The 16955-nt window shown below is 33.6% G+C and overlaps 1 protein-coding gene across 2 annotated transcripts in view; it reads right to left on the minus strand.

The window, feature by feature from the left end:
- Positions 1–8859: 8859 nt before the first annotated feature.
- Positions 8860–16955, minus strand: part of SNX2 (sorting nexin 2) — a 53414-nt gene continuing 45318 nt past the window's right edge. For both annotated transcript variants that reach the window (XM_027099304.1, XM_027099311.1), the window contains exons 12-15: positions 12569–12712; positions 11281–11361; positions 11085–11156; positions 8860–9345 (exon numbers count right to left, since the gene is read on the minus strand). In XM_027099304.1, coding sequence (XP_026955105.1) covers positions 9295–9345; positions 11085–11156; positions 11281–11361; positions 12569–12712 — 348 coding nt within the window. In that variant the 3' untranslated portion in view covers positions 8860–9294. The remainder of the gene's footprint in view (positions 9346–11084; positions 11157–11280; positions 11362–12568; positions 12713–16955) is intronic.

The raw sequence follows: 16955 nt of genomic DNA on the forward strand, positions 1-16955 counted from the left end.
TCTCAACAGCAACACTGGAAGGTACAAGACAATGGAGCAATGTCTTCAAAATTCTAGAGAAAATGATTTCAAACATATAATGAGTTAATTTTCCTTAATCCTTGATAATTTAAGTCTTGAGTATAGTTTCTATGCATCATTTTCAGGAACCTACTCTGTATATCTACCAAAATGAAAGAATAAATCAAGAAGGAGGAAAATGTGGGGTATACAGAACAGGAAATACAATCCTGGGGAGAAGCAAAGGGAATCTTCAGGATTGTCTGTGCAACAGGCATAAAAACGTAACCAGTCCAGACCGGAGCAAACTGACTCAAGAGGCAGACATTCTGAGGGCTACTTTCACAATGCTTTCTGCCATATCTTCTTTTTAACCTAAGAAACTACTAGAGAATATACTATTCCAACACAAGAGAATAAACCAAGAAGGAGGGAGGCATGAAACCCAGGATATAAGGAATGGATCCCAGGAGAAATGTAAGGTCAATTCCACAGCTGAGAGCAAGGCAAATCCAGAGACACAACAGACCCAGAGCACCAGTTCAGAGAAAGCAGAAGTCCTCAGTAGAGAGAGTCCTAAGGAAAGCAATTGGAATTGTTAAATTACCTGATCTGAGTGATCTTGTGGGAAATGTACTAAGAGACTGTAGGAAGACATGGAAAAAGTTAGCAAGATTAAAAAGAAAACAAGCACCAACCAAATGAAAAAAATCAAGGCATGTTCTACCTCAGGGAAAAAAAATAGGAAAGTCATTGAAAAAAAGGAAACTCTGAGAAACTGTTACAACCAAGAGGAGCAGAAGGAGACATGACAACTAAATGTAATGTGGTCTTTTGGATGGAATCCTGGAAGAGAAAAAGGACATTAGGCAAAAACAAAGGAAATCTGAATTAACTATGGACTCTAGCTAATAAAAATGTAACCGTATTGGTTCATTAATTATATAACAAATGTACTATACTGTTAATAATAAGGGAAACCAGGTATAGAGTATATGGTAACTCTGTATGTACTACCTTCACAATTTTTCTGTAAATTTAATATTGTTCTAAAAATAAAGTTTATTTTTTAAAAAAGAAAATCACAATTAAATATACTATCACTCTCAGCAGTGAACAATATTTGTAAAGGCATAAAAATGCAAATATTGATTACTGATTTAACCAAAAATTTTGACTGCATTGAAGTGGGAGATGAGTGTATGAAGCAGACGGATGGCAGACTAAGAGAAATAAACTCTCATTTCCCATAAGAAGGATAAGTGGATGATGTCTAAAATTGGTGATTCAAATGATAGCAGGATATGTATTTTACTTAGAAATGTGAAGTATTTAAATGGCAGAAGAAACAGCTAAGAGTAGAAAGAGGTTATCTTTGAGGAAAAGGACTGGGGAAATTGCAGTTTGTGGGGCACAGAAACACTGTATTTTATTAATTAGCCTTTCCAATGCTAGTTTAGTTTTCAGACTATGTCCATGTAGTGATTTGATGAGATAAACATTAATCTAAAAATCAGAAGATTAAAGTCGAGTTTTATCTGCTGATATGCAAAAAGCTTTCAATACTTTAGCAAATCAAAAAGTAAATTAAAGGAATCCGCAGAAATTAGCTTCATCGCACTACGAAAGAGCTCTACGCAGTTGTCATATTGATAGTTATTCTTTTAAAAAAGTGGCAATACACTAAATATTAATGTCATTTCTGAAACTTAGGTTTCCTCCTTTGACCACTTTCTTCATTCTTATTTCCTCATTACAAGAAAAACGATTCTTTCACCTCACCACATCTACATTCCCCAATTTGTGCCTGTCACCTCATTTGCCTTCATCTCCTTTTAGTCATTTAAATTATTTCAAAATCCCTTCCCCCTTGACTTTTCTCACACACACCAACAATCCCTAATCTCGAATGAATCCAACAATCTGTTTTAAGTCCTGCTTTTTCATGGCTGAAAAAAAATGATACTTTCTTTGTTTGGCTTCATTTTATTTATTTTAAAATATTTATTTGGCTGTGCTGGGTCTTAGTTGTGGCACACAGGATCTTCATTGCCGCATGTGGGATCTTTTTTAGTTGTGGCATGTGGGATCTAGTTCCCTGATCAGGGATCGAACCCGGTCCCCTGCATTGGGAGTGTGGAGTCTTAACCACTGGACCACCACAGAAGTCCCTTGGTTGGCTTCATTTTATTATTTAAAATATTTATTTATTTTTGGCAGCACCAAGTCTTAGTTACAGCACATGGGATCTTTAGTTGTGGCATGCAGACTTCTTAGTTGTGGCATGTGGACTCTTAGTTGCAGCATGCGGGATCTAGTTCCCCAACCAGGGATCCAACCTGGACCCCCTGCGTTGGGGGCGCAGTGTCTTACCCCTTGGACCACCAGGGAAATCCCTTGGCTTCATTTAAATTCCTGATTTCCAAACTTACTTGAAAGTCACTACTCATCCATAGCCCTCTTACCCTTCTCGATTTGTTTTCAAACATCTACCATTTTTCTTTGTGTTTTCTAAACATCTACCATTTTTCTTTGGCCCCCAATCTCTTCTTTGGCTTTTTTGCTGATATCATTCCCTGATGATGGCTTAATTTCCTATTTCACTAAGAAAATAAAAGCATTCAGGCATTGTTTCCAAATATATCTTTCTTTCCTTTCCTTTTTGTTTGGAGGAAGAAACATCCATACTTTTTTCCTGAGGCTCCTTCCATCTACCTGACTTCTTCACTTCCATTCTTCCCTTAGATGTTAGTTGTACACGGAATTTTGTCCTCAGTAGGCTGATCACATTCTATTTGTTCTCTGAGAAGGCATTCATTAACAATCATGGTTTTAAGGGATCAAGCATGTTCACATTTCTAAGTTGATGGTGCAATACCTAGCCCTGCCTATGTTTTCATATATTTTCATCTTGAATGTCCAAAGGTACATCAAAAACAACATGGGGGGAGGCTGGGATTAGCAGATGCAAACTATTACATACGGAATTGATAAACAACAAGGTCCTACTGTATAGCACAAGGAACTATATTCCTGTGATATATCCTGTGATAAACCATAATGGAAAAGAATACAAAAGACTATATATAACTGAATCACTTTGCTGTACAGCAGAAACTAACACATTGTAAATCAACTATACTTCAATTAAAACTACAACATGCCTGTATAACTTTCTGCAAATCTGTACCTCCTATATTATCTCAGTTAATCAAAGCAGCAGTATCCTAAGTCATCAAAGCCAGAAATCGGGGCATTATTGTTCTTTCCTGATACCCAATCCATTGCTTCAGTGCCTGACACAGTTGAGACTGAACAAATATCTACTGAATGAAGGAATGACACTTGTCCATTCTTATTTCCATCTCCCTAAAGTATCTTTTCCTACTTCCACTGCAGTGTCAGGCCCTCACCATCAGTTGGCTGTATGACTGCTGTTCCATCAATTGCTGTCATGATCTTTTTATTCTCCATGTTTTTTCTTCATTGATTACTACTTCCCTTAGTCTGCAGCATATTCAAGCCTCTTACATGTGTTTGTGTGTGGAAACAAACTTCTTTCCCTAAGCAATTGCTACATTTCTATCTCACCCTTCTTTCCTTTGTCCCCAAGCTTCTTTAAAGGTCTCTAGGTTTCTGACAAGGCTCATTTAACTAGAGTATCTTTGTAGTGGGGGGCAGTTCTAAACTTTTGCTGGCTGAATAAAAACGGATTTTGACTGCAAGCATTCTTCCCCTCCACCTCCGATCCTCAGCCTCAGGGCTCTAAGAGCAGGTCTCAGGGGCAGACTGTTCTTAGAAGGATCCCTTCTGGTAAGCCCAACTAGACCCCAGTCAAATATACACCCATTGCTTTGAAGAAGCCATAAAGACTGGTAAAATAATCAAAATGCAGGTACTTTGTTCAGACTAAGTATTCAGTAAACACTTACTGGATGCATAATAGCTAATATTTATTAAGCACATGCTACTGCTGAGAAATTCACATCAATCAGCTTAATCCCCTGAAGGAGCACCTGAACAGTACTATTATTACTTTCCATTTTACAAATAAGGAAACTAAGTTTTAGAGAAAAATAACTTGCTCAAAGTCAATGATGTAGATCCTTGAGCCAGGGTTCAAACTGTCAGGCAGATGCATAACTGTATTTTTAATCACCCCATTACACTCTCTTGGCTGTACCATACTAGGTTTTACAAGAAGTAACAAGGGCATAGTCATTCCTCAAGAAGCATACAGACTCCTCAAAGCAGAAAGACAGCTATAATGCAAGGTAGACATTGGTAAGCCCAATCTGAAAGGTGCCAAGTACTAGAGTCCAGCTGAGAAACCCACAGGTTCCTTGCTTCCTTCTAGTTAGGAGACTAAAAAGGATATATGGAAGATGTGGACTTTAAAGTCTGGATAGGATTTAACCAATTGCTGGTAAAGGGGAAAAAGATAACTCAGACAAGGTAACATCAACAGCACTGAGCCAGAAAAGGACAGAGCATGCTCACAAGACAGGGGCATCATCTGATTAGAGCCAAGGGTGGGTGAAGGCAAGGGGGTAGGATCAAGACAGGAAAAGTGGTTTGAAACCAGATTCTGGATAATTTGGACTTTATCACGATCACAAGATCTTGTGGAGAGAAAAAGTAGAAATGAAAAGGGAACAGATTTCAGAAACATAATCAACTCAAGTTGGTCTTGGCAAAAAAATGACACCTAAGCAACGTAACTGAAAACATAAGCATTTTGCTTTGTCCCAGTTACAAGAGGCTGAGAAACATTTTTAACTGAAATTTAGAAAATAAGGTTGGTTAAAAAGCCTCCTGTCATGCATAAACATGCACATTTATGTACACACATAAATCCACACACACTTATACACACATATAGTGAGAAGAGTTGAAATAAAGATCTAGGAAATAAATACAGGTTAAAATCAAGATAACTCGAGACTTGACTATGGAAGCAATAAGGTAGCAATTTATTGTTCAGTTTTGTTAAACTCTGTCTGATTTTTTAAACAGTTACATATATATAAATTTTAAATAGAACTTTTTCTCAAAGTAGTCCCTTAAGGCAGTTTATCCCATTAACTGGTCTTAAAAAAAAATAGTTTTCTGTTTATTAACACGGGGGCAGCTTCACCTTAATTGTCCTTAATTACAAAGTTTCCATTTGACCCAGTTAATTAAGAAAAATACTTTAAAATATTCAATTTTTTGAGAATTAAAAAAAGACTATGTGACAAGAGAAAGGAAGATGAGGATTTTTAATTTCTTCATGTGCATTAAAAGATTAGAGCAAGCCATAACTTTCCTGTTTTGTATAATCTTCTATTCTTAGCCACTTCTGAAGTAACAGTTTGAAGAAATAAATTCTCTGTATACCAAAGGACTTCCTAGAATTCTATGTTAATGATTAGAAGAGGAATCTCAAAAAGTTTATCATACATTTTCAAGGAAGAATGTTCACAGACGATTAACAGATTTAAGAGGAAAAATCAGATCATAATGACTTAAGCTCTGAATTTGCTTATCTGTAAAATAAGGAAGTTGTACTATAGTCTCTATGTTTCCATCAGGCAATAAAGCACTACCACTTGTTCACAGTAGATACTGAGTGACCACTGCTTGCAGAGCACTGTGCTATAAAGTCTTGCACCTGAATTGTACTTGCTTTTTTTTTTTTTGTACTTGCTTTTGAGAGCAACACCTACTAGTCCCTTTTATTTAGTTTTGAATTCTTCACAGGATTTGGGATGGTAAATAACAAACAGCTGTTGGATTCACTCCCCATTTCCAGTTCCACGGCATTGTCTACATCTGCACTGTCCAAAATCATAGCCAGTAGCCACATGTGACAACTGATCACTTAAAATGTGGCTAGTCCGAACACATATATGATGAAAGTGTAAAATACACACTGGATATTGAAGACTTAGTACAAAAAAGACTAAAATATCACAGTAATTTTTAATATATTGGATTACATGTTAAAATATTTTGGAGCTACTGGGTTAAAAATTAAAATTAATTTTACCTGTTTCTTTTACTCTTTAAAATCTGGCTATAGAAAAATTTTATATTACGTATGTGGCTCATGTTATATTTCCATTGGTCTAAACTCTAAGGACCACATCCACAGATCGCCATGACATCTCTTCATGGCCTTGATTACAAAGGCAGAGTAAGCAACAATTTTAATACTACTCTTTTAATTCCCCTCTTCTTGCTGTTTCTGTGTCTGGCCAACCATTTACCTTCATTATTACTTGAAACTACATCCTTCACTATGAGGATTAGAAATGAAACTTATTTGATTCCGGATTTTGGATAAGTGATGGTGATTCTATTCTTTTTTTCAATACTTTGAAAGAGACTCCATCACAAAGAGAGACAGTGTAACATATACATTTCCTGCTAGTGGATATGGAAATGCAACCAAAGATCTCAAGCTAGTGACTGCACTTCCTTTTTCGAGCTGTTATCTTCTCTCCTACCAGCGACCTTCGACCTTCCTTCCTTTAAAACAGGATGAATTTTGCTCATCCTATATAGTTCTGACTCTTGTTAATCACATGACTATCCATGCAGGGAGCCATAACAAGAAAGTGAAGTAGACATTTAGCTCTATAACTAGTCACATGCTTTAGGGACAAAAAAAAAGAGTCTTTATAATTCCCTTAGACATCAAGAAATATTTTTTAAAGGGATATAATCATCTTCCTTCTTTACTCATCTGATTTCCTTCCTTTAAAGAAACCTGATTTATTAAGAGGCTTATTTATTTTATATTTAAAAACCACTTATGAAACAATTTGTACAAGGAATTTGTAAAACTTTGCTATATCTGAATAATAAAATAAAAAGGCTTAAAGAATAGCAACAATGAAACCAGGGTATTTTGACACTAGTATAAATATATATATGTATAAAACAAGATGAATAGTTGAAAAAACCTCATCAAAAAATACAATAAAAAACTTACTTTACATTTTAGAAATCATATTTTTACACACATTTATTTTGCTTTAGCCTTGTTTTACTTTATTAATAGAAGGTGGTTTTGATTAGGATTTGATTCTCTAATAGAATATTTATACTGAAGTTTGATATTTTAAACAACATATTTTAAAGTAGAAAGGCACTTCAGGAATCAGTTTTATATTGTTTTATAGATGTGTCACACAGCTACTGAGTGATAAGAGACTGAACACAAGTATGTTGACTCCAAGTTCAGCTTGTTCCACTGTACTATGCTGCCTTAGTCCTTCTTTAACTTTTATCCGGTTAAAGAAAAAAAAAATTAAAATTCAGACCTTTATAACTAAAAGATTATGTTATCAGCACTATTAATGCTCTTGTTGTTCTATTTATTTGGAATGAAAGTATTCTAGTAAGATGAATAAGAGATGTGAAGGTTGATGGGTGGAGATAGGTGTAGTGTTGAAGAAAGTAAATCCTGTTAAAATGTACATAGGTATCAGAAGTTCATATAATATACTTGAAATTTCCAACAGCCTCTTTATCTTTTAGTAAAGGTTGTTAAGGGGAATGAAATCTGGAATGGATTCAGGTCTGTTACTCTCTTCAGCTTGATCAAGTCTGAAAATATTTATTATTTTATTTGGAGGTACTGACGGTCATTACACATGTACCACAGCAGAATGGATGATTTGGGCTTGAATAACTAAATTATCCTACGTGTAAGCATAACCTATGTACCTAATACTAGCTCATCTTCCCAGTAAGCCTATATTTTTGCTCAGTATTAACAGGACAACAAGATAGGATCTGATACATATTAATAGGAATTACTCATTTCTTAAACGTATCTAAGTTACCTCCAACAGAAGCAACAACAGAAGACTATACTATTTCTGCTTCAATTTCTCCTTCTTCTCAAGACAGCAAACATTATTTTGCATCACTCAGGATTTTTTTTTTTCCTGTTCAATTCATCAAGTCTTTATTATTCCCTATTATGTATCAAGCATTCTTCTGGGTACCAGGATCATAAATATGAACAACACCTACAGTAGGCCTAAAATTTCAACTAAAATAAGTGGAAGCAAACATATCCTGAGGATACTCTGATATATTAATTGTATCCAGTGCGCTGCTAGAAAGGACTCAGTTACACATAAAACATTCTACTCTTCTGGAAGGGAGATACAGTTGTTAAGCCTGAGAAGAGGGGCATCTTTAAGAATACTTTTTAAAAAATGGAAATAACTGATCCCAGTTACAACTAAACTTTCATCAACATTAAGGGTTATATAATTGCCATCTAAACAGGATACAGAAATAGGTGAGATGGCTGCCAAAGACAAATTTCATTTTACTTCAAATTTCCTTTGCACTATCCTTGGTTATTCATCAAATCACAGGGTATTTTAGCATGGCACTATTCTTTGTCAATGATAACCACAGATGATCTACTTTTAGTTTAAAACAAAAAACAAAGGAAAGGCAAGGAATAAATTAAATATATGCAAAGTCTTGGACTTTGAAGATAATAGAAAATGAGCAAAATCCACAGGACCTGTAACAGAAACATCTACTTTTTCCTAATTCTTAAGTTGGGCACTTATAATAGGAATGGATAAAAACAAGCAAACACAATTATTTACTCCCTTACTCAAGACAAGAGCACTCCCCAAAGTTGAACCAAGAGATAAAAAAACTTAATTAACCTTCCTTCATTGAATCATTTAATAATGAAAGAGTTCAGTTTTTTTGTGAATTAAAAAAATTAGTGATCATAGCATCACCTATATACATCTAAAAGAAAAAGTTTCTTCCTATTAAAATGCTTTTAAAAGATCCCTAATATGTTTACATACCCAAATAATCTGTTACTAATACTTCACAAGGAATATCATTTTATTACTGTAATCACAAAATCATCATTTCCGTACAGGAATGTATAAGTGAACATTAATCAATGCACTGATAATTCACTTCATAAAGAGGGCGAACACACTACAGAACATATTGTAAAGAAAAAAATATTGTAAAATTTTCTGGCCTTGCAGTGCACTTTTTAGTGCAAGTATTTAAGACACAATAGTGTTCAATTCAGCAAAGTATTGCAGAACGTCATGCCACAGTCCACTTAATTCAAAGAGGGTCAGGACATGCAGCTTGTAATAAAATGTCAGAATATATATTTATAAAAAACCACATGTAATTCATAAAATATATAGTGGTTTATTTAGATGGTTTTAGATGATTTCACTATGGAATTCTGCATAACTGGAACAAGCATCCAAGATCTTCTTAACAGGAATAACCTTCTTGCTAGGCAATGGCTTTGGCCTCAGGTAGAAATGCCTCCCAGTATTTTATCAGCTGTGGATGATAACAAAAAATAAAAGACATTCTCATAATCTTTTTGTCGTTTATAATAATATATCCTGTGAAGCATTTAAAAAAAATCTATACAAATAGCTAACAATGATTAACATTTACTAAAGTCTGGTTCTTAAAGGGATCATCTAAATTCCCTTATATTAAGTCTGTCAATATAATTCATATATAAATTATTTTAAAATATTAATTACTCCTGGGTAATTTTAGTTTTTGATGTAAGAAAAAAAATTTTTTAATACTGAAAAACTTAAAGATTTCTTTATGAATTGTATATATAGGAACAGTTTGTTAGTATAAGTTAAATAAGATTACCTTAAATAATAAAACTGCAATGAGCTTTTCCAATATAAAGTGATAACATCTCCTAATTCAGAGGATATTCACATTTTGTTATTGCTAGCCAAAAACAATGAGAAAAGGAGGAAGAAAAGAAAATATCCAAGCAAATGTAAAAGAGACTGGAAGGAATTAGCTGCCAGTCTTTCCTGGATAGTCCAGAGTCCAGAGAACAGAATAGAACAGAACAGACTGACATATAAACTAACATGAAGTTTAACATTAAGTTTAAAACAATTCCTTTAAAAACAAGCTTATATAACCTTTTTTTTTTTTTTTTACAGATAGTTGCTTTATTTATTCATTTAAAAAATTTTTTTAAAATTTATTTTTGGATGAGTTGGGTCTTTGCTCTGTGCGTGGGCCGTCTCCAGTTGCAGCGAGTGGGGCCACTCTTTGTTGCAGTGCGTGGGCCTCTCATTGCCGTGGTTTCTCTTGTTGCGGAGCACGGGCTCTAGGTGCACAGGGTTCAGCAGCTGTGGCTCGCGGGCCCCAGAGCGCAGGCTCAGCAGCTGTGGTGCACAGGCCCAGTTGCTACCGCAGCATGTGGGATCTTTCCGGACCAGGGCTCGAACCCACGCCCCCTGCACTGGCAGGTGGATTCTTAACCACTGCATCACCAGGGAAGCCCCTGATTTCTTTTTATATTTAAAGAATCTGACTTTATGAACTAAGTATTTAAAATAAAAAACAAATATAATTTGAAGATATAATATTATCACCTAATTTAAAAATTTAATCTATTGATATTATATAGTTTAAAAAGAATTGGAGGAAGAAATCCTTCTATTCAAGATATTAAATAATTTGATCTATTACTCAAATTTATATTAAAATACACAGGAACAAACCTCTGATATTATCTTGTTACAGACTTTTCTTTAATATAACATTAAAATCCATGGTTTTCTCTATTTAAGGAGACAAATGCCACTTGCGGTATACAATCAACACCAAACCCACACAAACTAAAGGAAAAATCAAGACAACATTTTTTAAAAAACCTTTAAAATTTAGTTTTTAGTTTAAGTTCTAGCTGGTATGGAAGAGAAGAACTTACTACAAGAATGTACTCAAACAGCTATGATCAATAGGGAAGTAAAACTGGGACGACTGAGAAAAAGGGAAAAGTAGTCCAGAGTGTTTCTCATATTCTAAAACTGGGAAAAGTGTATCTTTCCTAGAGGTTAGCAGTAGGGGCAAAAAGGACCCGAGAATTTCCAATTACTTTTACTACCATTCTTCCTTTGCTGTCTTTGGTTTTCTCTACTCCATTTATTACTTCTCAAGTAAAGCTCATTTCATTGATTATCATCTTTAAAATAAAAAAGCATATCAAAAACAAATTCTAGAAGTTTTTAAGTTATAAAAAATTACCTTACCTGTTGCTGTGTTTGTACTAATGATTCTAAGTACTTGATAATAACAGTTTTAAAATCTTTCACTCGTTGTTTCTGTTAAAGTACAATACATGGGAAAAAAAAGGTCCATTAGTACAAAACCAAACTTGATTTTACCATGATATTGTGGCAAAATGTGACCAAGTTGTTAAGAAAAGTGTGAAATTATTATACTTGCCTCAAATCTTCCCACTTCTTTTCGAATTGTTTTAGAGATCTGTTCAAAATCTCTTTCTCCTTGTTGCACTTTTGCCTCCCACTGACAAAAACAAACAAAAAGGTACAGATTTTTTAATCTTGTCTGGGAAAAATTTATAGAACTAGCTGTCATGACCACTCATTTGATTTATAATGCAGTGCCTAAAAATCCTGAAAGCTCAATATTGGCAAAGCCCAGTTTGGCATCATTCAAACTTGTATGTAACTTTTCAGTAGTGGAAATGCACATCAGCTTAATTTCCATTAATATTTTACTGTCAGATTTACGATTAGGATATTCTAGTGCTTAATGAACTACAGTCTCCACACCTTAATTTAGATGAAAAGATTTTGAGTATAAAATTCACCATCAAATAATTTAGCAGTGTTAGAGTGTAATTTTCTCATTTCTTTATATGCCTTTAAATTATTTCAAAATATATCAATACTACTGGCTAATTTCAAGAATACATGTTCATCACAATTTATATGCCCATGGAAATAATTAATTAGAAAAATTATATGACAAACATTTAAAAAACATTTTTGTAATGGTGAAATGTACAGATTAAAAAAAAATTGTGCAATTATGGTCTACTGAACACCTATCGGTAAACATTAAATTCACTACAGAAACAATGAACGTTGTGATTAGTGACCAATGGAACAGCTAAAATAAAATAAATGAAGACTTAAGCAATGAAATGATATTTTCCCACTATGTAACCAAAACACTGGTACATACTCTTCAAAGAGCAGGTACATTTACTTTAAGTAATATAAAGGTTGTCCTACCTCTTCAATTTCCTTATTGAAGCATGGCAAAAAAAGTGTATAAATTATAATAAACTTATACAAATTTACTAAAATACCATATATAATACATATATATGGGGGATAATGTCGCCTGGACAGCTACATGTGGGACAAGTCTATCTCTAAAACCAGTTTTAGACACAAAATAAGTAATTATCTGAAATCAAATTAACCATCTCAAAAGAAATGTGTGATCATTAATTCAAAGTTAATTTAAATCTTTTCCTTGTATGTTTCTTTATCCATTCCATAATTATGTGAAAGTAACAAAGGGATCTGGAGATTTTAATGATGATCAAAATGTTAAAGTAATTATAAAACAGTTCATAAGTTATGAAAAAATAGCTAAGTGTTGAATGGTTCAGAAAAAAATTTATGAAAAATTATGCATATATGAATGAGTCATGGAAAATTTGGGTAAAGAGATAAATAAAGCATTTTGTATTAATCACCTCTCTTATTTCATTTTTAGCTTGCTGTATTTTATCTGGTTTGTTAGCAACCATCATTTTTGCTTCAGTTTCACGTTTTTTGAGCAAAGTAATTTGAGCGTCTTCCCATTTCTGCCAGCACTTCATTCGATGGTCAAATACACCCTATAAGTGAATGACATAATATTACTACTGGGAATTAACACTGAAATACTTCCAAAATACTAGAAGTGCTATAGTACGAAAAACAATAAAACCAAGTACTTATATACTACTCTAATATAATGAGATATTGAAAATAAACACGCCAATATCAAAGAAAATAGAGGTCCATATTCATTTGCTTAAAAACAAAAACCTGGTAATTGGATGAAATGTAAGAGCTCAGAATAAAAAAACAAAAAACAAAACTACATATAAAATCCATTTCACTAGCCTTTAGGGTTTTTTTCTTTTTCTTAGTTCCCATACCAGGGGGATCAAACCCATGCCCCCTGCACTGAGAGTGCAGAGTCTTAACCAATGGACCACCAGGGAAGTCCCACCTTTAGGGTTTAAAATGTGGCTTATAATAAGATTCCTAACAGAGTTTTATGCTTTGAAGAAAGATTTAATAGGAAAATGCTGGTGTCATATTTACAATTGAAAGTTTTCCTACTAAAATATCAAAAGCAGATTTAAGTGTTGGAAATACGCCAAAAAATTAAAAATAGGAAATGTGAAAAGCCATAAGATAACAGAAAGTAAAGTAAAAGTGTGGTGGAAGAGATTACCAATAGCAAATAAAAGAAAAGGCAAAACAATGTAAAGATATAACAAAATGCCAGGGGCGGGGGGAGAGATAGTCCTATACAAGGTAAAAAGCGCAAATGGATATATGTATCTAGTATGCAGAATTAAATGAAGAAATAGACAAAAAGATCGTAACAGAACAATTCAACCAACTCCATGACTTCTTTCAAGGGGTTTGGTAGAGCAAGAGCAAGTGAATGGAGGAAAAAAATGAAATATGAATGTAAGACACTAATTAGAAATTTCATTAAAAAAAAACTGATGGACAGACTGGAATACAACAATAATCCCTTTTCTAGCTTGATGTTGGGGATATATTCACTTTTTTTAGTATTTATTAATTGAACAAATGAAGCAAGCATTAATAACATGGGTGAAACAGTGTTATTTTCATTTATTCCAAATAGAGAGCTTTTGGATCAAGAAACAGTAAATTAATACATGCTGTTATAGGAACCTGATGAAGAAGAAAGCACGTAGATAGTGTATTTTCAAGGTGTAGGCTTTGGAACAAATCAAATTTGGATTCAAATACTAGTTTTGTCACTGTATGATCTTGGGGAAATTCATTTAATTTCTATAACCCACAGTTCTTCCAAATATAAAACAGTGAAATGAGATCTAGATTTATGGACTAGGAATAAAATGAAAAGTATATAGCATGCATGGTGACTTAACCTAGAGGATGTTTAATAATTAGTAAGTACTATTATGGATTACTTCTAGATAACATACACATATAAACGTAGTTGATTAACTCTTAGATTTCTACCAGAAGTGCAAATAATAATAACTTAAGTAATAGAAAAAAACCATAATCGGACTGTATTTACAGCATACAGCATATTTTGAAAATGTGGGCAAGAATATTAAAAACTCCAAATCCAGAGTTCTTAAAGACCGTACACATTTTAATTAGCCAGGACGAGACATCCCAGGCAAACTGGTAAGTTAAACGCACTCTATAGGCATATAAATACATTTTACTAGATTTGTCATCTCATATAATTTCTCTTCTCTCAGTAGTCTTACTGTTCTCTGTTTGCTTTTTTTATGTTTAAAAGACTACATTCTCCTTAAAACATTTCTCATTATGAACTGATTTTGCTTCAGCCAAATTAATTTGGGCCAAAATCACAAAAGTAATACATCTAACACAAATACATTCAAAAAGTCACTATTATTTACAACAAACAATCCCTGTGCCTCACCCCCTACACATACACAAATTTTAAAAGTAATTTAAGACTTTAGGCCTAGTTTTCCTTTAAAGGAACACGGCCATATCAGCTCTTCATTTATAAATTCCTCTGTTCAATAACAATTTGATTATTTAAAATATGTACCAATACAGTGCAACAGCAAACCAAAATGCCCTTTAATTTCAATATTTGCTTAAGTTCTTAGTATATATCAACTGGCCTTTTCAGTGATACACCAACTTAAACTAATTTGGTCTCTGCCCGGTTTATTATCTCATAATATTCCAAAAATCACATGTTCACTGTGGTACAGATATAGGAGCTATGGTAAAGGCAAAGCTACTAAAGTCAGGTTATTTTAGATAAAAAAATTAATCTCAACTCCATAAGAATTAACTTTTTCTTCACTTGGTTTCCTACCCTTGTAACACCAGAATATAAAAGAAAAAAAGAATCAGAACCATACCTGATCTTCTAAAAATGCTATCTTTTTTTCTTTCCCATTGGGGTATAGCTGTTTTACAATGTTGTGCTAGTTTCTACTGTACAGCGAAGTGGAGTTCCCTGAGCTATACAGCAGGTTCTCATTATTTATCTATTTTATACATATTAGTGTATATATGTCAATCCCGAAATATCAAATCATAACTTAATGTATGCCTCTGCATGTCAAGATACTAATCCACTGTGGTACAACCAGCTTCTTCTACAAGAGGGATACATTTACACTGATGATTGACTTTAGACATCCCCCACCCCCCGCCAATTTATGGTACGCAATTGTATGCAAGTTCATCTAGGTTAGACAAGGTTGCAGTTGTGGAGTTTTCCTGGCCAATCAGGAAATTTAAGGCTGCAATTTTAATTTAATTAATACCATATTCTAATTCAGTGAATCTGAAAGTATGCTGCCTAGATTCCTGGAGTCCTGAAAGGATGCTGATTACTTACAGCCAAACGATGAAGATGTTAAACTCCTTGGGGAATCCATCTACTGGTTTTTAAAAAAATTATTTTATGTATTTTATAGATCTGCATTCCCTGTAAGAATTCCTTATGAAGATTCTAGTGCTAAAAACATTCAAAGCTATTACCCTCAATCCCTGACCCTCCTCTAGTGGCTCACAGAAGGCCAATACATGAAAATGCATCTAACGAGTTTACCACTTAATACACGTGAGCTAACTAACCGTATTATCCAAAGTATAGAGTCCCAGATGTCAGAGCCTATACAAAAGAGGGAAACAGGAGTTCCCTGGCTACAAGGCCAGGCCTGGGCAGTATTCTGAGTGGATGAACTTCATCACTTTCTTTAAGGCCCCAATTTCTCATGTTCTCAGTACCCCTACTTTGGCCCTAAATTCTAATTAATACTCCTAGTTTCAAAATTACCATCATTTTAAAAAGTACTCTCAATACGGATAAAAGAAAGAGCTAAGTATTAAATAGTATTAAACAGGTATTAGAAATCAGTAAGACAAAAAATAAAACTGGGCATAAACATAAACAATTCGTAGAAGTGCAAATGGCTTATCATTTGTAAACATGCTTAAATTCACAATAACTAAAGAAATTAAAACTTACACACACACAAAAAAACCACCACTGGGTGGGAGAAGAAGCAACACATATATTGGTGTGAGAGTATAAAGAGGTATAACCTCTTCAGACAGTAATATGGCAACGTTTATTGAAATTTAAACTTCATATACCCTTTGGCCAAGTAATTCTACTTCTAGGAATTTTATGCCCAAAGAATTATTATCAAAATACTTAATATTTAATATTGGACTCATCAAATAATACAAGGTCCATCTATATACTAAATGATGGAATATGATACAACCATTTAAAAGAATGCAACATATATTTACGTAAGTTGATAAAGAGACCTTTTTAAAATAGAGTGGGTTAAAAAAAAGCAGGCAAAGAATCATGATATAATATGTGCCTTTTTGAAGAAGGAAGGAAGAGATGAAGGGAAGGAGAAGGGGGCTGAGACAAAGAAACAGAAAGAAAGAAGGAAAGAAAAACAAAGAGAAAATTAGCTTCATAAATGTGCACAGCTAATTCTGTAAAGACATCTAACAGAATTTCACCAAGGGAAGAGAAACTAGAGGTTTTAGTAAAAAGAAATTTTCCCTTTTAGGGCTGTTAGAATTATTCTGTGCATGTATTACTCTTTCAAATACAAATGAATTAGTTTAAAATAAAAAACAAACAAAAAATAAAGACCATAAAAAATGCCTTGTCATCTTACTGCATAATTTCTCAACTCCTTTATGAAGTTGACCTGGGCTAGGTTTCAGTAGAAAATCAATCTGAAAGAGCTTAATTCATCTTAAGGTATAACTTGACCATAGCTCTTTAACTCTCCTTTTAGTCAATGAATCACTAATTCAGTATTTCCCAAA

This window comes from Aethalodelphis obliquidens, unplaced genomic scaffold, assembly GCF_003676395.1.
Source record: "Aethalodelphis obliquidens isolate GAN/ISIS:26980383/991018 unplaced genomic scaffold, ASM367639v1 scaffold4, whole genome shotgun sequence".
Lineage (NCBI taxonomy): Eukaryota > Metazoa > Chordata > Mammalia > Artiodactyla > Delphinidae > Aethalodelphis > Aethalodelphis obliquidens.